General features: G+C 41.2%; 1 protein-coding gene across 3 annotated transcripts in view; it reads left to right on the top strand.

Moving 5' to 3' along the window:
• Positions 1-24,858, top strand: part of RCL1 (RNA terminal phosphate cyclase like 1) — a 57,000-nt gene extending 32,142 nt beyond the window's left edge. Inside the window, exons 8-9 of one of the 3 annotated variants that reach the window (XM_073345255.1) lie at positions 4,989-5,092; positions 12,089-13,439. In XM_073345255.1, the coding sequence (XP_073201356.1) occupies positions 4,989-5,092; positions 12,089-12,239 (255 nt within the window). In that variant the 3' untranslated portion in view covers positions 12,240-13,439. The other 2 variants (XM_073345256.2, XM_073345257.1) reach the window with 2 other exon arrangements.
• Positions 24,859-26,350: the final 1,492 nt, after the last annotated feature.

The raw sequence follows: 26,350 nt of genomic DNA on the forward strand, positions 1-26,350 counted from the left end.
TTCGTAACCCAGGGATATGGCAGAAAGCCATAAGAGGGGCTCCAGTGGCACAGCCCTTCTCTGGGGGCCCTCGGCTCGCTCAGTCCAAGGAGTGGTTGGTACCTGGTAGGCAGCACACTGAATGCATACCTTATCACCCACCTGGGGGTGGCAGGATTCTTATGCAGCCCCAGCTACACTCTAAAGCTGCCCACACTCAGGAAAGGCAGCAGTGCAAACACTCTGCCCTTTTCTGAGTGAGAAATTTTTTTCCTCTCTGCCCCCGATGCATGCATCCTGCTTGATTAGGGTTGAACCGAGCCTCTAGACTCGAGCAATTTTCAGAAGCTGTTTTAAAAACATAAAACCCTGTCTTCTGTGACTTTAGCACCATTGGACAGAGTACTTCATAGGAGTAATAATTGAAAAGTTTCATCAATAGACAGTACTCCTGACAGCTGCTTTTCCCCTGCTTGTTTGGGTTTCTTAAAGTGGTGGAAGTTTCATCAGTAGACAGGGCCCTGGACTGGGACTCTGGAGGAAGAAGTTCTAGGCCAGCTTTGCTGCTTTTGTGGTGCAGGCAGATCAGTTCACCTCCCTGTGCTTCTGTTTCCCCTTCCATCCTTTGTCCATCTTGTCTATATAGTTTGTAAGCTCTTCGGCACAGGAACACTCTCTCACTGTGTCTATCTGGCATGTAGTACAGCGGGCCCCTAATTTAAGTTGAGGCTTTAAATGGTACCATAATACAAATAATGAGCAACAGTGATCTTGGTGGCCTTTAGTAGGGATCTTATCACTTTCCCCATTATTTTTGGGAGAGTTTGGATTTAATCTGAAATTTTCAACAGAAAAGATCTCTCTTGAATGTAGATCCATATTCAAGTGGTTAAAGAGGGGAACTAGAGTAGTCATGGCCATTGAAGTGTAGGAACGTGGCATAAAATTTCATCAGCCAGTCAAGGTAGAAAAATCAATGATTGGAAGACATATTCCCATGTTGAGCATAGCTGTAGCAACAAGTATGTAGAGAGCAAACAGCATTCTCTATGGAGAGGAAGAGGAATGAGCTGAGGAAAGAGAGCCTTAAATATACACCCCCATGTGCCCTCCAAAATATACATCCCAACAATTATGTAAGGCTCATGCTGTATTGAAGCCCTCTTCTGCTGCACAGATTGTTTCTAAAGCAAATGTTAATGGGGAGATAATACGCCATCTTGTTCTGTCTGAGCAGCTCTTGTACACAGCTAAGAGTTGAACCAGTTGAGGGGGAAAGTCGTAGTTTTTTTCTGTGTGTGGAGATCAGGTATCTATTTAGTAAAGTTGGCTAACCCTGCTTGTACATTTAACAAGAGAAAAACTACATGACTTTTGGCTAATTGTTTTGCTAGCTATACCACTTACATCATTCAGATCAGTGACTAACAATCAAATTGTTGCTGAATAGACTAGTATTTTTTTAAAAAGCTTAAATAACGATAGTCAATCAAATATAGACGGAACATCTGGCAATTATTTGAAAATAAATGGTGTGAGACAAATGCCATGTACTCTTTACCCTTTTAGTCATCCAGCCTGCACTTCGTTATTTCTGTACCATTCTGTAACTGCAATAATTGAACTGCAGGCGCTTGGCCTTTTTGCTGTTTCATGTTACCTTTGTACTCTCCGGGCTGAATAAATCCACTTCAAAAAGTTACCAATAAACAAAACCGAGTGCATTGGTCAGCAGAGGTTGGACAGAAGTCAGTGAAGGTAAGGTCAGAAACGTTCACTGTTTTGAGAAATCATTCACAGGCAAAAGCTAATGTAGATAGAGGAGTTGGGCTGTAAACCCTGAAGTGAAAGGAGCATCATTTCATTGTTTCTCCATTTCACATTCAAATTAGTTGTAAACGCTGATGTAATCGCAAACTGCCAGGGTCAGTGCAGGGCAATTTCAGAGCTCCTTACAAAGCCATTTTGGAAGGGTCAGTGTGCAGCCTTCTTGACACACATGCTCAAGAGCCCAAAAGTCCAATGCCCAGCTAGCTGTGGGGGGTTCAGCACCCCAAGTGTAGGGCAGAGGAATAAGTAATGTCAGCAGAACTTGGGGGGAGGGGTTGGAAGGAGTGTTAATGGAAGGAGTCTAGTATACAAATGAAGTTACACCCTCAAAATCTCCAAATCAAACAGCTGTCCATGATCACGTTGTCCCAGTGTCCTGCTTTCTTTGCATTTCCTTTCAGTACAGAATCCAAATCTGTGCTGATGTTTGCAGCCCTCTATGGTACTGCATCTCGCCTCTTCCTCCACACCCACATCCTCCCTCTGTGGGGTAGAGATGGTACAGTGTTGTCGAACAATAAACTTTTAGTAACTGTTTTCCCAAAAGGTTTGTAAGGGTCCTTCCTTCCACCCTGTCATTTTGACGAAGCCAATTCAGCACTGAAGTCATCCCATTCGTTACTGTTTTCTACTTTGGGAATTTTTAATTGGATGGTGGTGGTAAAATACTCTCTTAGAAAAATAAAATAAAAGGAGCAGATGTTGCTTGCCATGTGGCTGAACGGTAATAGCTCTAGTATGTAATTGCATGTACAAAGTTTTTGAAATGGTTAATTTGGTTTCCTCAAAAAAACATTTTGGAGAGCCTATTAAGGATCTGATCCAAAACCCGCTGAAGTCAGTAGGAGTCCATCCACTGATGGATGTGAGTTTTCGATCAGACTATCTATGAGAGAGTCCAAATTTAATTTTATGCCAGATTTTTCTCTTGCATTTGTTTGACTAGCTGTATTTGGTAATAAAAAAGCTAGTCTCGTTTCCAACTAAGCGAGAAGATAAAATGTATCCCCTTGCTCAAATGCAGAACGCTGCAAGCAGTTGCAGGAATGGCTTGTTGCTATGTATTCATTATAGTTCAACCCTGTTTGTTAGAAACATTTCAGGGCCATCAAAAAGTAAGGGATGAACAGTCAGTTTGCAATTTCTGGATAAACTGCTCATGCTAGGAGGAAATGTGAGATTAGGATAAATGGGGTTTTACTGTGTAATCTGGTTTGGCGTGTATCCAGAACCATGCTCCCTGCTTCTAATTATCAAAAGAAAGAGTTTTTCCGAAGTAAAGTTTAAAGGCTGCAATTATTTCCAAGCCATCTAGACTCCCTTGATTAAAGGGATACTATTAACTAGTTTGGGAACAAAATTTAGGTTATTTAATTATTATTATTATTATTTATTATTTATTAATAATAAAGAAAACAGAATTTTGTAAACCCAAGTCTTTAAAGACTCTCCCAAAATGTCCAATCAATTTTTTGTTTGGATGTTAAAGGGGCAGTGTCAATGTCAAAATGACACTGCTGTCTGAAACATTTTTACTTTTTTTTTTATAGTAACTGAAAGATACGGGAGACAAATATAAAGTTAAATTATATTAATATAGCCTCTTAGCCTTAGAACATAGCACACAGTACAATACATCTAAGATAAATACGAGTTTTAAAATCAACACAACTCAATAAAATTAATACAAGTTCTTTAAAAATACAAAAACAAAAAACACAAGTTCAGCCTTGCCTCAGAATCAGTTACAACTTTAAAGTCACAGTCCCTGCAACATTATACAAAAATAAACTAACAAGGGTTAGAAATGCAGTATTTCATTTAGGTCATAAGGAGTCTCTCTTTCATATACTTGGTTGACTGCTAAAACAGGCAAATAGGGCAACCCGCTTATAATAGAAACATTGTCACAAGTATTCTTGCTTTTGAGCCAGTGCAGGCATCTGAGCCAGAAATGGGGCTAGACCTTTGTTTCTCAGGTAACTGAACAAGTTACCAGAAAGTAAGTAGTGTGGTAGATCTTCAACTTAGCTAGACCTGCATGGGCAAAACTCCTTTCTCCCAAACACGTTAGCTTCATAGTTTGAAAACAGTCTCATAAATGCCCTCCTTGACATACTTTTGTTCAAAATATCCAAATATTTCTCCAAACTATGTCTGCTCTTTGAATAAGAAAGCCAAGGGAGCAACTGCCATGCCCAGTTGTTTGCAGATATCTTCTGCTCTAAATTTAATGGAGATTCCACACTCTTGCCTACATTCCTAGCCAGGTCAAGTTGCAACAAGCCCAAGGAATGGCGAGAACAATGGACTTTCAAAAGCCAGAGGAACTCTAGGGGTTGTGTACTGCTCAGCTGTTCTCCCAGACATAACCTTGGATGATGCTGTAGATTCATATGCTGAATGCTCAGCCAATAATTCAATATAAAGGCATTATGCTTCACTCAAAACAGCGCACTCCCCTATTTCTGCCCTAAGTAAAGCTGCCAGGGTGTAATTTGAGAGGCTGAGCCTGGGAGCAAAATATTATTTTCCCACAGGGCTTTTGTTTTGCACATTTGATAGCGCTTTGTGTCATTCTACGTAGTCTGTGTTACTTGTAGTTGTGTGGATTTTTCACATAGCAACACCAGGAGGGAGAAATGTTCTTTGAAAACAGGAAAATGTGTCTGCACAACCACAATAATTGGCAGCCGGGGGTTGGGCAGATGTAATACCTGAAACTACTTTTAACTAACTTTTTTGAAGTTGAATAGCTTTCAAGGTTGTGTCCCATTTTAAACATTTACCTAAAGAGCTATAACCCAAGCATTTCAGTAATCTATTAGTGCACATGCACCTGACAGAGACTAGTCTATTTTCACTTGACCAAAATGAGTGAAATGCAAAACCAATATATTTTTCCTCTATTTACATTGTTTGTTAAATTTTAGAGATTCTTTGGGTTTTCATAATCAATAGTATTAGAAAAATAATTTCCTTACTATGCTTTTTAACTCAAGTCCCTTTCCAAATATGCCCTGTGAAGTTAGTTACTATTACAAAATCTGGATTTTATCTTTTGACCCTTGAAATGTGAGAGCTGTGATAGTTCTGTGTTTTAAGTAAACATTCCTCCATCTTTTTTCCTATTTTCTGGTTTGTATAAAGATTAATAATTAAAATGTTTGTGTTTACAGGGAGGCTGTGTGGATTCAACAAACCAGAGCCTAGTTCTGCTCCTCATGACCCTTGGACAGCCTGATGTTTCCAAAGTCCTACTAGGACCTCTGTCTCCGTACACGTAAGTTGTTCTCTTTAATTTAAATACCAAATCTTGTTTAATTTGCAATTAATAGAATAATAGGTATTTTTGTGCAGAACACTTCATTTGTGGCTATGAACAGACATATGTGTGCTGATCATTTTATGATCAGCACATCATAAGTTACTTAATGTTTATTTTTACACACTGGAAGAAGACTTCCTTACTTTCCTATTTTCCCTCAGATTCCAAGAGAATTAAACTTTCAGAGACCAGTTTGTTGTTGGTTCTTGGTCTTGGATTGTATACACGTCAATTACATTTTTGTTACCTAGCATAAGCTGTCTTGTTTTGCCTAATGACCTGTGTTGTAGCTGTGCACATAATGGAATGTATTCTGAATGGCTGACTAACACCAAGATCGTATCCAGTTCATGGCATGAGTGTCAAAGAGAAACAGCTCAAGGATGTATCTCATTGAGACACTTGGGACCCTGGGATCTCAGAACTGTTATGGATTGCATTTTATTTTTGCTTTGGCCTTTTTTCTCACAGTTTTTCAAGGTCTGTGGCAGTTACCAGTCTGAAGAGAGAGAAGTGCTGTGTTTTCCCCCAATGTTGGTTGGGACACAGAAGGGCAAAAGGCATGCTGCTTTCCTATTACCATAGTTGGCTGATGAACAATTGACTAGACCAAAGCAGTTACCAGAGATTGAATTGATCAAACTGTGCCTCTTTAAGGGGAAGGGGAGAGATGTGTATGTGCGGGGATGATATCAAACAATTAGAACATGAACTGTCCTTTTTCGGTTATCATGGTACCGGTGCTGTATATGTGAAAGGTACAGTACTGTGATAACTGAAGAATGATGGTGCCATCACATGAGAACTACAAACTGCATAACTGCTAGCAAACCCTGATACCTCAGAAACCAACAGATCCACCAGAGTTGTGTGGAAGGGCGTTTGTATGGATTTTGAGGGGAGCAATGGAGGATTATCTTTATGGAAGGGGTGAAGTAGACCATCACAAGGTGAGTATCTACTTAGTGTTCCGTAATATCATCCAACATCGGTGATTAGAGTGTAATAATCTGATGTTTTACAGTTTTTTAAACCACAAAGTTTGTAAAGCAGTAATTTTTAAGTGGACTGATTTCAGCTACTTTAGCTCTTGTAACGGTAGTGCAGAGTTTTGGCAGCGGAGGAGGATTTCTATTGAGATCAGCACGTTTCATGTGAGATCATGTGAGGTTTCTTTTTTCTGTCTGCAACTTCTGTGCTGCTACCATCTAAGGGTTGAGAAATCAGTCTCCACAGCTACTGAGCATAGATGCATGAGACATTTTAAAAAATAACGCTGAGAAGCAAAACGCTATTGAGTTCCGCTCCATTTCCCCACCCCGCATGTCCCCGTCCAACTGATTGCTGCTATGTTAGTCGCGTCTTGAATTTAGCACCTTCACACTGAAAAATCCCAAGCTACGTATTTGATAAATGATATTTACAGTATAGTTCCCTTGTCTAGTGCAGTGCAGCTGGTGGATTATGGTGTTGGGAATGAGAACAATGCCTTGGAATAGGTCCCTTCCCCTGACCCCATGTGAAGGAGGACTCTACCAGGTTAATTGGGGGGAGGGGTGCTCACATGCCAGGCATGCCACCTCTGGCTCAGTTACTGACGTGGTTCTCCTAAGTAAAATGGGCTGAAGAAAAGATACATTGGCATAGAGCCATATAGATCCTTCCTCCACATTCATAGTCCAGATTCCACAGAGTCTAGGAGCCTTTCCCTTTGCCAAGACAACTTTAAAATCAGAAGTGGGGCACTGCTGCTGCCATACCACGGATTTAGGTGTGTGCAATAGTGGGATATTAGATGGGGTGGGATCTGAGTTACTACAGCAAATTCTTTCCTGGGTGTCTGGCTGGTGAGTCTTGCCCACATGCTCAGGGTTTAGCTGATCGCCATATTTGGGGTCGGGAAGGCATTTTCCTCCAGGGCACATTGGAAGAGGCCCTGGAGGTTTTTCGCCTTGCTCTGTAGCATGGGGCATGGGTCACTTGCTGGAGGATTCTCTGCTCCTTGAAGTCTTTAAACCACAATTTGAGGACTTCAATAGCTCAGACATAGGTGAGGGGTTTTTCACAGGAGTGGGTGGGTGAGATTCTGTGGCCTGCGTTGTGCAGGAGGTCGGACTAGGTGATCATAATGGTCACTTCTGACCTTAGTATCTATGAATCTGTGAATCCCAGATCATACAAGGTTAGGATGTTTTCACAATTTAGCATACGCTATTCAGCATACAGTTGTGTCATGGGGAGGAGGTGGCAACCACAGCACACAGTGAAACAGCTCAGGAGACCAAGAGGAGAGAGGGAAAGGGAAGTCTTACTCCTGCCGGAAATGGCCATTGGGAAAAGGAAAGGGGAATTTATCATTCACTCTGGGGAGGATTCATAGACTTTAAAACCAGAAGGGACCACCATGATCGTCTAGTCTGACCTCCTGTACATTGCAGGCCATAGGACCTCACCTACCCACTCTTGTGATAGACCCCTAAACTCTGGCTCAGTTATTTAAAAGTTGTCACCGATGGAAAATCCATCACAACCTTGCTTAATTGTTCCAGTGGTTAATTACACTCACTGTTAAAAATGTACGCCTTGTTTCCAGTCTTGAGTTTATCTAGGTTCAGCTTCCAGCCACTGGATTGTGTTATACTTTTTCTCTGTTACAACAAAAAGCCCATTATCAAATAGGTGTTCCCCATGTAGGTACCTATAGACTGTAATCAAGTCACCCCTTAACCTTCTCTTTGTTAAGCTAAATCAGGGGTTGGCAACCGGCGGCACGCATGCCAAAGGCAGCACGCAAGCTGATTTTACTGGCATGCTGCTGCCAGCTGGAGTCCTGGCCACTGCCCCTGCTCAGCCTGCTGCCGGCCTGCAGTTCTGTCCACTGGTGCAGTGTATTAAATTTCTCCTCGTAGGAATGTACTACTTGAGGAGCACCAGGACTGAGCCGTAAGTAGTACACTGTAAGTAGCACATTCCTGCGGGGAGCAATTTAATACACTACACCTGGCCCCGCTCAGCCCGCTGATGGTCTGGAGTTGTTAAAATAAGTTCTCTCACCCCTTATCAAAAATTACACTACAATTAGCTTAAAAACTTGAAAACGTGAAAACTTTGTATATTACAGTAATTGTTAAAAAATGTATAATGTTAAGAAATACATAGGGTTGATGAAACAAAGTAGTTGTACTTAGGTGCCTATGCTTAATTTGTGTTTTCGATGATTTACCTTCTAAAAAAATCTCGCATGTCTCGCACCCCCAGAAAGGGCATCTCGGACCCCAGGTTAAGAACCACTACACTAAACTGATAGATCTGCATTTTAATTTAATTTTAAATGAAGCTTCTTAAACATTTTTAAAACCTTGTTTACTTTATATACAACAATAGTTTAGTTACATAATATAGATTTATAGAGAAGGACCTTCTAAAAACGTTAAAATGTATTACTGGCATGCGAAACCTTAAATTAGAGGGGAAAAAATGAAGACTTGGCACACCACTTCTGAAAGGTTGCTGACCCCTCAGCTAAATAGATTGAGCTTCTTGAGTCTGTCACTGTAAAGCATGTTTTCTAATCCTGAACTCATTCTTGTGGATCTTCTTTGAACCCTCTCCAATTTATCAGCATTCTTCTTGAGTTGCGGGTACCAGGACTAGACACAGAATTAAATCGGCAGTCTCACCAGAGCTTGGTACAGAGGTAAAATAACCTCTCTACTCCTACTTGAGATTCCCCCATTTGTGCATCCCAGGATCTCATTAGCTCTTCTGGACACAGCATCGTACTGAAAGCTCACATTCAGCTATTATCCACCATGACCCCCAACCTTTGTCAGAGTCATTCTTCCCCAGGATAGAGTTCCTCATCCTGTAAATATGGCCTACATTCTTTGTTCCCAGATGTATACCTATACACATAGCCATATTAAAACGCATATTGTTTGCTTGTGCCCAGTTTACCAAGCAATCCAGATCGCTCTGAATCAGTAACCTGTCCTCTTCATTATTTACCACTCCCCCAATATTTATGTCCTCTTCAAACTTTTAGTGCTGATTTTGTTTTCATCGTGGTCATTGATAAAAACATTAAATAGCCTGGGTCCAAAACTGATCCCCACTGGAAACGGAGTCTCTCGAGGACAATTCCCTGTTTACAGTTACATTGTGAGACCTATCAGTTAGCCAGTTTTTGATCCATTTAATGCATGCCTTATTAATTTTATATTCTATTTTTAATCAAAATGTCAGCTGAAACAATGACAAAATCAACACAAATTCACAAAATGTTTCAGTCGACCCTAATCTGCATTTTTTGGTGGGGGGAAAACCACTTCCTGAGATCGTCTCATTGTTTGGGATTTGGCATCATGTTTTAACCAGAACAGCCTCAAAAAATAGGAGGGTGTGATTGTCTAATGGCTCCGTAATATGCACAAGGGAACATAAACTGTAATTGGCTGGCTGATGTCTGGGAAATGTGTATATATAGACATTTAAATGTTGAACAGACTCTTGTCCTCATAGTTGTGGTATTGGGGAGTAACTCAGCCTGGAGTGAAAAGATGTGACAGCAAGTTCTGTAATAGAGCTGCCTTCTTATGAAGGCAATGGTTGGATAGAAGCTGTGTTTGTGCAATATACCAACACTTCTAATGGGTTAGGCCCCTTTAGCTAGCCTTAGGACAGCGTGTCATTTGGCATCTAAGGGTATGTCTACACTACAGCTGCTACAGTGGATGGAAAGGGTTTTTCTGTCTATGTAGTTAATCCCCAAGAAGTGGTAGCTAGGTTGACGTAAGAATTCTTCCATAGGTATAGCTGTCTACACCAAGGGTTAGGTCGACCTTGCTACGGTGCTCAGGGCATGGAATTTTCACAGCTTTGAGCCACATACAAGGTCGAGCTAACCTTTTAAGTGTAAAGTAGGCCTAACTTTTACACTTCAAGCAGAAATGACTGTCAGTGAAATGACTTCTGTGGCAGCGATAATTTAGTGAACTACAGAACAAGCTGCTTTGCCCATAAAACACTTTTAAGTGCATGTGCAATTGATGTATCTCACGTCATTTCACTTTGCAGCCTCCTGGAAAGACACTGCTTCTGTAAACACTTGTTGTTTCGTTCAAGGCAGTGGCTTTTGTTTGAAGTTTGGGGAGAAGTGGAATGCTGCACACCAGGCTGCACTCTGCTCCCCCTTGCAGACTGACGAGGCTGCGCCTGGAGGTGGCTTTCATGCCTGAGGAACTGCAAGTGCATGTGGACACTGGCAGCCTCTCCTCCTCCCTCTTTTCCCTAATTTCCACCCCTCGTACTTACATGACAAGACAGCAGAGGATTAGTAAACACTGTCCCAAAGGAAGACCACAGTTCTCTGCCGTTTCCTGCCAAATTCTGTTTGCTTTCACTGCTCTCGGAAGTTTCTTGTATTGAAGAATGGCCTACTCTGCTCTGTCTCCTCCATTCCCCCACAATGTGCTCCCAGTGCTGCCACCATTTCTGGACCATCTCGCTATTGGGGGAGTGCCTTGGGACTTTCTTAGGTCTTGTGGTGCTTCGGCAGTGATTGTGTCTCTCTTGCCTCGTGCTGCCTCTGTGTCAGGAACTATTTCTTAAAATAGCATCAGGGGACACAGAACTGAAAAGGAATTTGATCTCAAAAGTGTGATCAATATAGTATTAAAGCTCTTAGGACAATGGCATTTTCTAGGCTACCTGCCAAAAGAAGGCTCAGGAGTGGTGCAGGTCTCCTCTTTCCAAAGGCTAAGCTTATCTGAGAGGAGAATCTTGGGAACCTAGCAGTTGTCCTGTGGATTAAACCAGCGATTCATCCACTTTGGTATCCTGTCTCTCTCTAACAGTGGTTGGTACCAGCTTCAGAAAAGAGGGCAAGCATTGCATAGTGAGCAATTATCAATTTTCCATTTTGTTGCCCTTCAGTTTCATTGACTATCCCCAAGGCGCATCCCATTTACCTTCTTTGTACCATTCATTATTTTTTCTGTCATATCCACTCCAGTTTGTCTCCTCTTTAGAGCTGCTTTGTTTAATCTGTTTTGTGTCTCTTCCATAGAGAAGTCTCTTCAGACCTGTACACTTGAAAAAATAGATTTTCAGGTGTAAACACATTTTTCCAAAAGAAGTCCAGAATCTGAATTCTTTTTTTCTTTTTTCTTTTTTTTAAGCGATACTGTTAGATTCTAAAGATGTGTGTATTTTAGCAGTGGGGAGCTTGTAAAACTGATCAGCTTTGTGCTTTTGAATCTGTTTGCTATATTTCCTCCCACAAAACATTTTGAATTTCCTTAGCTACCCTCAAAAGTATTTTTCAGAAATTCCGGTAAAGTTTAGCACTGAACATTTTTGGGGGGGCAGAATAGATGGGGAACTAGATTGGGAGACATGGGAACTGGATTCTGTTCTGATTATGCCACTGACCTGCTGTGTGACCACGGTCAGGTTATGCCACCTCTGTGTCTCAGTTTCCTCTCCCACTCTTTGTGTGGTCTATTTAGATTATTAACCCTTCATGGCAAAGACTGTCTTTTCATCTTTTTTTGCAGCTCCAGGCTCAGTTGGAGCCTTTATCTCGGCATTGCTATAATACGAATACAATTTTTTTCAAACCCAAACACCCATTTTCCTACCACTGTACCAAGTAGCCAGAATGTGAGAGAAGCTTTCAAGCCACACAGACCTCAAAAGCTTGTCTCTCTGACCAACAGAAGTTGGTCCAATAATAGATATTACCTCACCCACCTTGTCTCTCTAAAATCCTGGGACAGACACAGCTTCAACTACATTGCATATCTCATTGAATGTTAGTCTGTGCTCTACTTACAGGACAAGACCGCTGTGTTAACCAGATGAGTAACTGATTTGTTGAAGATCACTTCTTTTCTTTTAATAAAAAAAAAAACAGAGAGAAAAAACTCACTTGTCCCCTCTCCTTTTCAGAATTGAGTTTCTGCGACATTTGAGAAGCTTCTTCCAGATTATGTTCAAAATAGAAACCAAGCCATCTCACGAAGAGCTCCAGGGTGGAGAGAAAGTCTTAATGACATGTGTTGGCATTGGATTTTCCAACCTTAGCAAGACAATCAAATGATGAAACATCCGCAGCTTTTACGAAAATTTGACGTCAAAACGAGTACAGCAGAGATGTAGTTTAGCATCGTGCATAGAAGATGGTTGGACCTCTTCTCCTTCTTTCCCCCCAGACTAATGTGGTGGTTGCTGTATGCAACTGTCTTTAAAAGTATTGACAGTTTTACCTTTTTATGGAGGAGTTAAGGAAGGAGACCTTAACAAAGATGACCAAAAAGAGAATTGCAGAGCAAATAATTTGTCAGAATGTGTATGGGGCGGGGGGGATTACAGAGCCCCATCAAAGAAATACCAACATTGAAATAAACTGAACTCAAACTAGAACAATAGTTGTTTTTAAGTTGTACATATACAGAATTTGTCAAAGGCCTCAATACTGAAAACACTTACGTACGTAATGTTATGCATATGAGTAGTTGCATGGCCCTTCCTGAAACTGTTTGCATTTATGAGGTCAAGTGTGTACATAAGTGTTTGCAGGATCAAGGTCTGAATCTTGAGTGGGCATTAGATAAGGACCATAAGACAGTGGAAAATCTCTTACTGATGTTATGGACTTTGTTCAAGCTCAGTGAACTCCTGGCGTGGGGATATAGAAGAAATATTTGCCATTAAACTTTTTTAAAAATTGGAATATGTAAAAAGATGTTTGCCTATACTGATGTAGTTCAACTTTCTTGCTCCCGGAGGTGTGTGTGGGGGGGGCGAGAGATCTTTTGACTAGGTGTCTGATTTGTAAATTGTTTTATTTCAGATCCTTTATTTTACTGTTAGAAAAATTGTGTGGGTTTGTTTGCTTATCCAGTATTCCAAACACTCCAAAACAGGACTGTTCTGATCATTTGGGAAAGGTGGCAACACAATTGCATAGCCACAGAGTTTTGGTGGACTAAATGTATCACATCTGGGTATTGTCGTGTGTGGCGGCAATCTTTGTGGGTGAGGAGTTTGGTTGGGGTTCCTTTTTTAATGTTTGTTGGGTATCTTTCAAATTTCCAAATGATGAAATATCCCATCAGGAAAGATTTTTTTCACACACCAGAGGTAAGTGGTAGATGCTAATGCACATATGTTAGTTTAGTATTGGACTGCTCTTATACAAGGAAAAAGTAGTAAGCACATGGCCACAAATTGAAGTAGTTTTCCTCAGAATGACAACCAATGAGGATGACTAATTTAAAATAAAACTATTTCAAAACAACCACTGGCTGTTACAATGGTCATAATCCTTTATAAACTATATTGATGCAATATGCTGTGATTGATATAGTATTACACCGTTAGAAGATCATGAGAATACATCCTTATCCATTACCATTGTAAGAAATGCATCTGTAACATGATAGGTTCATGTTGGACCCACATAGGAATTCAACGGAAGGCTAGGTATATGATTAATAGTGTGCTGTAAATTATTGGAGGCAACAATACTCATTATGTACTGCACTTGAAATTGTGTTTTTTGTAGCAATCTGCCTACACATTTATTTAGAAAAATAAAATTGCATTGATTTTTCTAAATGAGGCTTTTTTCCCCCTTTTAAATTTTGTTTTCCCCAGACTAGCACCCTGAATTTTCAAAAGATAAACCGCTCCTCTAAACTGATATGAATGCGATAATTATCACCTTGGAAAACTTCTGGGAAGAGCAAAATAGGGGTGACTTTTTCTTCTGTTTTTTTAATACAATGTGTAGAAATTACTGTGAAAAGTGACAGGTTTCAGAGTAACAGCTGTGTTAGTCTGTATTCGCAAAAAGAAAAGGAGTACTTGTGGCACCTTAGAGACTAACCAATTTATTTGAGCATAAGCTTTCGTGAGCTACAGTTCACTTCATTGGATGCATAAAGCTGTAATATTTTGTACCCTGTCATGCACATCAGTGAAGGGAGCTGAGATGTAGTGTACGCCATGGCACAGCCTTGTTGATATTACTATATCTGAAAAGCATTTCATGCCTTCATTGATATTCAGGACATGTCACAAAATGCTGCAGCGTGTGTCACATGACGTAAATCATGTAACTCAACGTTTTATTGCTGGGCTGTGTAATTTATTATGTGGAATTGTGTCCTTACTCTTCAGAACCTTGATGGGGCACTAGAGTTCTATGTTGTGTGTTTTAAACTGCCAGGTAGTAACTTTTTGGTTAATTAAGAGATGGCAAGTCTAATTCAATGAACACTAGAATCTGGAACTCCAAAAGACTAGTCCCAGCTCTGCTACAGGCTTGCTGTGTAGCTTTGGGCAAAAACAGTCTCCATCTGTAAAACCTAAATATGCACCCATCTCATGGCTTTTGATTACTTGTGTAACATCTTGAACAGCTATATAATGGTTACATATTATCATTTTTGCCTCTGGGGAAGACACGAGATATTCTCATCTCAAGGTGCTGTGGGCTTGCCACTCCTCCCCCTAATGAAAATGGCATCCACAATGAGATATATGCCGCCCAGACTGTCACTTTTGAATATATTGAAAAACTTACTAGTAGAGAGTACAGCCCTGAAATTACTTGGAATTACTGGGTGGGGGGGGACAGTCTAAGTAGAAGAGTACATTGCTCATTTTGCTTGATACAGGTAAGTAGTGGGAAGCTCTTGGTTTCATTGTGAATAAAAAATTGATTCTGAAAAACACATAGCAGGACTATAGTTATTCAGACATCATAAGTCTGGTAAATACTGTTTTTGTCAGCATGATTAATCCTTCCTACTTATGCAAACAGTTACAAGACTCCCTGTCTTCTTCCTTTAATGTTAGTGAGTTTGTTGGTTCTAACCTGATTTGCCTCCCTGAAAGTTTCAGAGAGCACGATCAGACATTATTGATATCTCTCTTTTGTAAGTATTGTGTGCCCAATGCTCTTATGCCCCAGTTTATTTCAATTCATTGAATCAAAGCACTGAGACTGCACCATGAAGTATTTATCTGATTGTCTGCCTTGCATGGGTAGCCACAGATTATGGACTAAAGGTCTTGTCCTGCACCACTGAAATCAACGAAGCTTCCACATTGACTTCAGCAGAGACAGGATCAGACCCTAAACTCCCAAAATCCTGTCCTAGTATGCACTGAATTTGGTGTCAAGGCTGTGTGGCTTGTTTGGAGCAGCTCTTACTTTATTCCAAAGTGCTGGCTGGGAATATTCTCTGTACATTCCACTCCTTGCTGCTGTATGTATCCTCTGTGACAGGGTTAGCACCCAGTCAGCCGGGTATTGGTAAATTATACCCAGATTTTTTTTAAAATATATGCATCATCTTTATCTCTCCCAGTCTTCATTTGTTCACCTATGTCACATGGTGGGATGGCCCTATAAGGGAGTTGAGGGTAGCAAGTGAGTGCTGCAAGCCCCCTATATCTCTTTATCTCCATACCCAGCTACTATGAGATACACACCCAAATTATGTGTGGCATGTCTTTTTTTGGAAACTTGGGTTTTAATCTCTTCTAACCTGTAAGTACTAGACTGTAAATAAGGTGTACTGATTTACCAGTATGTTTGTTTTAATTTACCTTAGTAAAAGAACAACAATGTGCAGTTTATACAAAAAAATTTATAATACAAACCAATAACATGTCTGAAGTTTTGCGGGAAAATAAATGTCCTCCTTTGAAGTGGATTCTTTGATAAGCTACCATCCATTTATACTGAAGGTACTATATTTGGGATGACTGCTTAAACACAGGGGACCAATGATCTAGAAGTTTAAATGTACAAGATGTGATTAATAGGAGTAAAAGTACAGATCCAACCCTAGTTAAGTTACTAATTTGGAGTGATACTCAGGCTTCTGGAATCCACCTGAATAAAGATTTTGGATGGTTACAACAACGATTTTTAGAAGATGTTGAAAATTACTCTCCGCAAACATGGTGTGCCACAAGTTGACCAGGCAGCAGATTCCTAAGCAGTGAAGTAATTATGTCATAAAGTGTCCTGCGCTCAACCAAACCGTAGCATTAGAGTGTTAGCCCATAACCCCACCCAGACAAAACAACTGGTTTGTGCAGCTTGACAGTGGAATGTTTACAATGACTCTCATTTGCTCATTGCTTTAAAGGGAAATAAAATAGGGTAGAAAAAAGGCTAGGCAGTTTCACAGATCGGCCAATCTTTGAAGAAGAAGCACCAGTTCTCCAGGGCACTCTGGTAAGAACTTTATTAAAATTGATTTTAGCGCTTATGTGAATGGTGTTGATTTGGCAGCTCTACAGATCAGATTCCTGTTTATACATAGACCAGGCATAGCATGAGCTGTGGGAAGGCAATCTGCCTCACTTCTGATGGACCACTTCCATGGAGTAATGATAATTCAAGTTGTATGCTGTGACAAAGTTCCTCCTCTGTCCTGCGCTTCTTGACGGATTTGCTCGCCTCAGAGATTCATGGTGGCCCTCACTTTGGCCACTTTTGCTAGTGGCTCAAACCTGCTATTCACTCAGCTAACCTCATCACTGGCCAGCATGGGGAAAAGGAAGGAGAACAATCCCCACACTCTCTGCTGGTCCACGTAGTGGGTCGGGGGACAGGCCAGGGACCTTCCCCTCTGATGGGCTCCACAGTCCAGGTCAACACCTCCTGTATCCAATAGGGAGATGGGGGGAACCCAGGCCCGCCCTCTATTCCGGGTTCCAGTCCAGGGCCCTGTGGATCACAGCAGTCTACACTATTTCATGTAACACCTGTGTGACAGCTACAATTTCCTGGGCTACTTCCCCATGGCCTCCTCCCAACACCTTTTGTATCCTTATCAAGGACCTTTCTCCTGATGCCAGATAGCATTTGTACTCCTCAGTCCTCCAGAAGCACGCCTTCTCACTCTCAGCTCCTTGCGCGCACCTCACTAACTGGAGTGACGTCCTTTTTAAATCAGGTGCCCTGATTAGCCTGCCTGTCTTAATTGATTCTAGGTGCTTCTTAATTGGCTCCAGGTGTCCTAATTAGCCTGTCTGCCTTAATTGGTTCCAGCAAGTGCCTGAAGCCTCAGTCCAGTAGGTGGTAACCGCTTCAAATCTCTAGTGTCCATGGTTGGTTTTCACCCACCAACCTATATGTGAATTTTAAGTTGAATAAGAATTTTAATGGCCCAATTTGCCAAATAAAGAACATGAGCCTATACCTACCATATGCCAGTAAAATAGGTCTGTGTGTATAAATAACTTCCAGTTATCTGCTTGACTGGCTACGTGTGTCACAAATATCTGATTGGCACACATACATCTGGTATTTGTGCAGATACATTAGTCATGCATATAGATATTTGTGCATGCCTGTCTCTGAAGTGCTGGCCCTTGTTGCATTAAAGAAATTGGAAGATTGCCTATTGTACCAGCTTGTGGTTGCATATGACATGATGGAGAAGGTAAGTGTCACATACATTTTTGCATGAAAGAATGAATATTTTAAGAATTTTTTGTTGCAGTTTTCCAGCTCCATAACCTGCATCACTTGGCAGGGGCCTTAGAATGTTGGTGGCCGGGGGCGTTTAGAGGTGGTGGTGTTTATTTTGCAGGTTGGTTTTACCTTCATGCTTTGGAAAAATATGACAATGAAACTTCCAAAGACAACTCTTTGTCACTGAGTTAATTCCCTCTAGCAGACAAGGCTGCTGTGACTACTGCACATGGAGCTATATTGTGCCCTCCGATGGAAAAGCAGACTGCCCTCTTGGGTAGCTAGACGGGGCCAGAGGACCATGGAGGAGATAAAGGCCAAGCACTAGCATCCACATGAAATTGTGTCCTGACTCCTGGGAACACAGAAGGTGCAGCTGCTTGGATCCAAGCCACTGTAGACTGTGAATGTATATAACTCAAACTAGTGACATAGAGGTCTCAAGAAACCTGTCAAAGACAAGACATTCAACCCTACCCCAATTGATGCTAGAGGCAAGTGAACTTAATTTCAAGGCACTGAGACATATTTCTGTGCTTACAAATGATGAGATCTGCAAGTTTGCATCAGCTTTCATGATGCATTGCTTTAAAGTTCTTGCACTCTGTCTGATTCTGTATGGCAATCCCTGTGAAGTAGTTTTGCAAATCTAAAGAGAATTTTTAGTATATTTAGGAAAAAACACACATGCGCATGACCTGCTTATGCTGCGCTTTGCTATGGCAATGCTCCATGTGTAATGAAGTGTAGAATTACTGTCACAAATTGTTTCCATGTGCCATATTATGCAAACTGTACTTCCAGCTAGAGTAATCCTCCTACTACAGGACAGGCCTAACAAAGAAAATAACAGAACACCACTAGCCGTCACCTTCAGCCCCCAACTAAAACCCCTCCAACGCATTATTAAGGATCTACAACCTATCCTAAAGGATGACCCAACACTCTCACAAATCTTGGGAGACAGGCCAGTCCTTGCCTACAGACAGCCACGCAACCTGAAGCAAATACTCACCAACAACCACATACCACACAACAGAACCACTAACTTATCCTTGCAACAAAGCCCGTTGCCAATTGTGCCCACATATCTATTCAGGGGACACCATCACAGGGCCTAATAACATCAGCCACACTATCAGAGGCTCGTTCACCTGCACATCCACCAATGTGATATATGCCATCATGTGCCAGCAATGCCCCTCTGCCATGTACATTGGTCAAACTGGACAGTCTCTACATAAAAGAATAAATGGACACAAATCAGATGTCAAGAATTATAACATTCATAAACCAGTCGGAGAACACTTCAATCTCTCTGGTCACGCAATCACAGACATGAAGGTCGCTATCTTAAAACAAAAAAACTTCAAATCCAGACTCCAGCGAGAAACTGCTGAATTGGAATTCATTTGCAAATTGGATACTATTAATTTAGGCTTAAATAGAGACTGGGAGTGGCTAAGTCATTATGCAAGGTAGCCTATTTCCCCTTGTTTTTTCCTACCCCCCCCCCCCCCCGCCCCAGATGTTCTGGTTTAACTTGGATTTAAACTTGGAGAGTGGTCAGTTTGGATGAGCTATTACCAGCAGGAGAGTGAGTTTGTGTGTGTATTGGGGTGGGGGTGGGGGTGAGAAAACCTGGATTTGTGCTGGAAATGGCCCAACTTGATTATCATGCACATTGTAGGGAGAGTGGTCATTTTGGATGAGCTATTACCAGCAGGATAGTGAGTTTGTGTGTGTGGTTTTTGGGAGGGGGGTGAGAGAACCTGGATTTGTGCAGGAAATGGCCCAACTTGATTATCATGCACATTGTGTAAAGAGTTGTCACTTTGGATGGGCTATTACCAGCAGGAGAGTGAATTTGTGTGGGGGGGTGGAGGGTGAGAAAACCTGGATTTGTGCTGGAAATGGCCCAACCTGATGATCACTTTAGATAAGCTATTACCAGCAGGACAGTGTGGTGGGAGGAGGTATTGTTTCATATTCTCTGTGTGTATATAAAGTCTGCTGCAGTTTCCACGGTATGCATCCGATGAAGTGAGCTGTAGCTCACGAAAGCTCATGCTCAAATAAATTGGTTAGTCTCTAAGGTGCCACAAGTACTCCTTTTCTTTTTCCTCCAAGTATAGTGAAGGGGGGAAAGTGATTGTGCTATAAGAGAGGGCTCCACTCTAATTAAATTAGACATGATATAGGGGGTGCAAACTTTACTCTCTCTCCCAGGACTGAAATGCTTCTGAATACAGCAAAGTACTGCACAGATTTGCTTTCCCTGTGTATCACAGAGCATTGACGCTGGTGGGAGGTTGGGGGCAGCAGAGAAGTGTTTTTTGTGGTGGACAGCGGGTGATTTAAGACTGTGAACTGCAGTGGAGAGCCCAGTGGCTGTTGAGGCTATTGCAGCTTTGAGGCTGCAGTAGTAGTCTGTGGGGGAGGCTTCCATCTCTGATTCTCCCAGTGCAGAACCTTCTTATACTGGCTACGTGTTGGGTTCAGGACTTGGCCTTTACTAAGTCCCAGGAAGCAAGCTGGAGCGATTGTACCATTTGCCCTCCTGCTGCTTACACGCAAGATTGCTGACTCTCAGTCCAAGTCTTAAATTCTCTGCAAGCTTGTATCTTGTAACCAGAGTTTTAGTGGCACCATGACAGTACTGTTCATGCACCAAATGTGGAAGGCATGTACGCCAATGTGCGCTCACTGTTGCAGGCTGTAAATATAGGCCCCTCCGTCCTGTAGGATCAGGGCCTTAATTTTAATAACCTTCATGATATATATGCAACGTGTTCCATTTGACACAATAATGTGGGTGAGCTCAGTTGGTCACTTGTGTTTGCCAACTGTGCAGAAGGTAACAGTATTCTAGAAATGAAATCCATGGCAAATTTCCCATGACGGGAGGAGCAGGATAGCCCTTTAGATTTATTTTTTGTATTGCTTCACACTCTACCTCTACCCTGCAGTCACTCTGCACTTAAATGCTAATAAAGCTCCTTTGGCCTCCCTCTATAAGGGAAAATCCTTTTGTTTTAGCAAGCTAATGCATTCCATCAGGTCAGACTGCAGTTCTGAAGGGTCATTCGTTACCATGTTCAGGACAGAGGGTCTCCATTAGTCTGTAAATGCGATCTGGATTAGGTGTAAAATACTTCCCAGAATGCTGCAGGCAGAGACGTGTGCAATAGTTTGGATTGATTGGTTGATTTGATTTGATTTTTGCTTCACTTAAGTTTAAAAAAAGTACAGCCAACTTGTTTCTGTTTTAGACACTCTTGAAGGCATCTGAATTCAGTAGGTCCAAACAAAGCTTTGCTTGACTTAGGGCTGCAGGATTTGCTTATATGTAAGTGTGACTACACAGTCAGAATGTTTGTCAGGGGAAAAGTTTCTACTAACACTGAACACAGGATCTGAGCGACTCAGTTACAGTTCATGCCTGAGTGGGTATTAGAAATGAGCATTTTAGCACAGTTTTCACCTTTTGATTTTTCGCACAGAATGGATATGTCATATATTTTCAAAGTAAACGAGTCCTACAGAGGCTAAGGTTAGAATTTGTGCCACATCTGTCCCATTCAAAAACACATTCAAGGGATTGTCATTAAGTTAGCTAAAATATGTGCATCCTGATCTTCACAGATTATAAAACCCAAAAGGATCGTTGAGATCATCTAGTCTGACCTCTTGTACTACAGAGCCCATAGGACTTCTCATAATTAATTTCTATTTCAGCTAGAACATCTCTCTTAGAAAAACATCCAGTCCTGATTTAAAAATTATCAGATTATGGAGAATCCATCACAACCCTGGGTAAATTGTTCCAGTAGTTAAGAACCCTTACTGTTAAAAAATGTTCATCATATTTCTAGTTTGAATGTGTCTCGCTTTCAAAATCCAGCTATCAGATCTTGTTAGACTTTTGTCTGCTAGATTGAAGAGTCCATTATCAAAATGTTGTTCCCTGTATAGGGATTTATAAACCATGATCAAGTCACCCCTTTACTGTCTCTTGGTTAAAGCTAACAGATTGAGCTCCTCCATGCCATTATTTGCAGATGTGTTTTCCAATCTTTTAATCATTCTCATTACTTTTCTCTGAAGCTCTTCCAATTTATCAACATTCCTGTTGAATTGAACTGGACACAGTATTCTGTAGCAGTTGCACCATTGCCAAATACAGAGGTAATACAACCTCCCTTCTCCTACTGAAGATTCACCTGGTTGTTCTTCCGAGGATCACTTTAGCCTTTCTGGCCACAGTGTTGCACTGGGAGTTCATGTTTAACTGACTGTCCGTGATGACGCCCAAATCTTTTTTGGACTCATTGTTTCCCGGGACAGAGTTCCCTGTCCTGTAAATATGACATACCTATTATGTTCCTAGATGTATAATGTTCCATTTGGCCATATTAAAATGCATATTGTTTGCTGTGCCCAGCTTAGCAAGAAATCCAGATCGCTCTGTCCTCTTCATTATTTATCACTCCCTCAATTATTGTGTCATCTGTAAACTTTATCTGTGGTGATTTTGTGTTTTCTTCCAGGTCATTGATAAAAATGTTTACATAACAAAGGCCCAGAACTGATTCCTGTGGGACCCCACTAAAAACATACCCATTCAGTGATGATTCCCCATTTACTCTTCAAGACCCGTCAGTTAGCCAGTTTTTAATCCATTTAATATGTGTTATGTTAATTTTATATTATTCTAATTTCTTAATCTAAATGTTGGATAGTACCAAGTCGATGCCTTACAGAAGTCTAAATATATTATATCAATGACAATTATCTTTATCAACCAAACTTGTAGTCTCGTACAAAAATAAATAAAGCAAGTTAGACTGATAGGATCTATTTTCCTAAACCGTTGTTGATTGGCATTAATTATATTACTTTCCCATCCCACCATCAACCTAGCCTGGACCAGTCCACACAAGAGATCCACTTCCTGGACACTACAGTGCTAATAAGCGATGGTCACATAAACACCACCCTATACCGGAAACCTACTGACCGCTATACTTAGCTACATGTCTCCAGCTTTCATCCAGACCACACCACACGATCCATTGTCTACAGACAAGCTCTCCGATACAACCGCATTTGCTCCAACCCCTCAGACAGAGACAAACACCTGCAAGATCTCTATCAAGAGTTCTTACAACTACAATACCCACCAGCTGAAGTGAAGAAACAGACTGACAGAGCCAGAAGAGTACCCAGAAGTTACCTACTCCAGGACAGGCCCAACAAAGAAAATAACAGAACGCCTCTAGCTGTCACCTTCATTTTATTATCTGATTACCTGATCAGCCATTCCATTATTTCTCCCAGGCTTGATGTTAGGCTGACAGGCCTAAAATTACCCACGTTGGCCCGTTCACCCATTTAAATATGGTCACATTAGCTTTCTTCTAGACTTCTGAAATTTGTCCACTGTTCCAAGAGTTATTGACCATTAATGTTAATGTTCCAGAGAGCTCCTCAGCTAGCTCTTTTAAAACACTTGGGTGCAAGTTATCCATACTAGCTAATTTAAAAATGTCTAAGTTTAGTAAGTTTTGCTTCCTTTATCAGTTTTCTACAATTCCCAATTTCTGATTTATATACATTTCCCTGTCAATGGTAAAATGCCCATTGAAGTTAATTGGAACAAGATCAATCCCTTACTGTGACCTTTTCCTAGCTTTCTGTAAGTAATATTCTATGAATTAAAAACAGAGATGGGCTGAGGAAGTCATGTTTGGGTTCTGCAAAACCAAACGCAGGTCCATTTGGATCCAAGTTCCATTTTATCCAAATCCCCAAAGTTCAGGTTTTGTTTTCCTTCCATTATGAATGTATAGGAAAAAGGCTGATATTTTAATGACTTTTAGATTCTAAATTAGGGACCAAGCCAGCAATTTGCTGTGCACCTTTGGGGAGGTGGAGGCGCTCAGCCACTCCCAGAAAGTGTGCAGCATCTTGCAAGATCATGCCCTTAAGGGATAAATAACAAAAGGCAAATACAGCCCCTACTAACTTCTTATTCCATGTGTGGATGAAGTAGATATGATGGGCCAAAGCCACAAAGTTTGGGAATGTTCAGAGCAGGGGCTTGCTTTGGTCCCATGGCATGAAGAATAGAATGAAGAATAGCTGATGAAGTGGTTGTGGTTCTTTCTATCAGCTTCTGAGTTCAGATAAAGAGTAAACCTACATCTGTTTGGCTTGCTCACTTAAACATTATACATTGATTAATTTAAGGCCTGAAGATTAAGCCTAGCATCACACATAACAAGACATACAAAACTGACTATCTCTGGACCTAAGACTGTACAACATAGCCCCCAGATTTACATTGAAATGTGGTTGAGCAATTTGGTGAGTAAAATATGACTCACTGACTCTTTTGTTTGTTCAAAAATATTAAAGGGAAATACAGGCAGAGATCAAAATTCCTACTAACTTATGTTTTTTCACTTTTTTCACTGGGTAATTTTCCAGCTGCTGGAGAAAGGCCTAATGTGAAGTATTTGTACAAACACTCTCCTTCTAAAAGATATTAAAGCTTTAATAAAGTCCTTTATCAGATTTGTTCCCAAGGCAATAACAATATTAATCAATGAGCTGCTCATTGCATTTTTTCCAACTCTTAGATACAGCATATTATCCTAAAGAGGTTGTCGTAGCAGAGGTATGTCATATGCATACATGTAATAAAATACTTAGCTTGTATTTAGTGCATTTCATCCTTATATCTCAAAGCACGTTGCTTGGATGGGGCCGTTATCCCTGCTTTACAGTGGGGAAATGGAGGCACAAAATGGTGAAGTGACTTGCTCAAGGACACAGGAAGATAGTGGTTAGAATTGGGAATAGAACCCAGGTCTTCTGACTCTCAGTCCAGTGCCAAGACTTTCCTCACTATCCTTTCATGGGACAAGATAAAAAAGACTGGGACTGTTCAACTTGGAAAAGACATTTAAGGGAGGATATTACAGAGGTCTACAAAATCATAAATGGTATGGAGAAAGTGAATAAGGAAGAGTTATTAACTCCTTCACATAATACAAGAACCAGGGATCACCCAATGAAATTAATAGGCAGCAGGTTTAAAACAAACAAAAGGAAGTGCTTTTCACACAACTCACAGTCAACCTGTGGAACTCATTGCTAGGGGATGTTGTGAAAGCCAAAACTATAACTCGGTTCAAAAAAGAATTAGGTAAGTTCATGGAGGACAGGTCCGCCAATGGCTATTAGCCAAGATGCTCAGAGATACAGCCCCATGCTCTGGGTGTCCCTAGCCTTTGACTGCCAGAAGCTGGGAGTGGATGACCGGGAATGATGATTACCTGTTCTGTCATTATCTTTGAAGCACTTGGCCCTGGCCACGGTCAGAAGACAGGATATGGGGCTAGAGAAACCATTGGTCTGACTATACTAGCTGTTCTTATGTTCTTACTACCCATAATGAAATCTGAATTAATGCAATGTCCCTTTAAGGAAGAATTCCAGTGGCTTATTTCCATCTTCTGGTTTTCTTCGCCTCTCATTTGTTGTCAGCTTCCTTTGCTATATAATTCATGCAGCCTTACATAAACTTAAAGGACTAAATCCTGAAGTCTTTCCTTGGGCAAAACTCACACTGAGATGAAAGCCATGCCCAACCCATGGCCAGGATGGTGTGCAGCCCCTCAAGCCTGCAGCATATGGGCAACAATAGCAGCTTCCACCTCAGTCACATGGGGCACAGGGCAACTGGATCATGTAAAACAAATGTGCAGCCATTCCCCGGCCCACCCTGTCCTTTCCCTTACATGGACTTCTGCACTGGCCAATGTGCACAGCTTCCCCTGCATGGCCATTCAGGCAGCAGACGCCCTGTATAACCTTTAGGCAGATCTTAAGTGGTTCAGAGGACCTTCCCCTGATCTTCTCCATCCATGTGACTTTCATCCAATGTTTGTGTCATCAGACAGGAGGATCTCCTAACAAAATGTCACCTAGATATCTCTGTCTTCCTATTTTGGGATACATATCACCTTTTCCATCTCATGTTTCCCTACATTCATCAGTTTGAATTAATAGATTAATATATATTCATTAGATCCCCTAGTCTAACCTCCTGTATATCACAAACCATTGCATTTCACCCACTTACCTCTGTAGTGAGCCAAACAACTTTTGTTTGGCTAATACACATCTTTCAGAAAGGCACCCAGTCTTGATGGGAAGACATGGCAAATCCACCACTTCCTTTGGTAGTTTGTTCCAATGTTACAAATTTGTGCCTGCTTTCCAATTTGCATGTGTCTAGCTTCAGTTTCCAGCCATTGATTTTTTTTATGACTTTCTCCACTATGTTAGAGAGTCCCTTTTCTCCACTGGGAAAATAAGGGAGAAAGTGAAAGGGAGGGATCTGTGCTTCAGATAGATACACACTCATCTAACGCAGTGAAGAAAAGGGATTGTGTCACCAATTGATGCTTTGGGATTTCAAGAGGGTGCAAGAAAAACAAATTGCTTACTAATGGGCAAATCCAGAAGTCCTTATAATGGCCATTACAATGAGCAGTTCTGTTTAAAAATTGATGGCGTGTTATGGCCACCCATTTTGATGCAGGTCCCTAAACCCCACCAATGAAGTCAAAGGGTTTTTCCTGAGTAAAGATCTCAGAATATGGCTCTATATTTACAATGTAAAAAGCTGGCAAAGT

This window comes from Lepidochelys kempii, chromosome 5 (assembly GCF_965140285.1).
Source record: "Lepidochelys kempii isolate rLepKem1 chromosome 5, rLepKem1.hap1, whole genome shotgun sequence".
Classification (NCBI taxonomy): Eukaryota; Metazoa; Chordata; order Testudines; family Cheloniidae; genus Lepidochelys; species Lepidochelys kempii.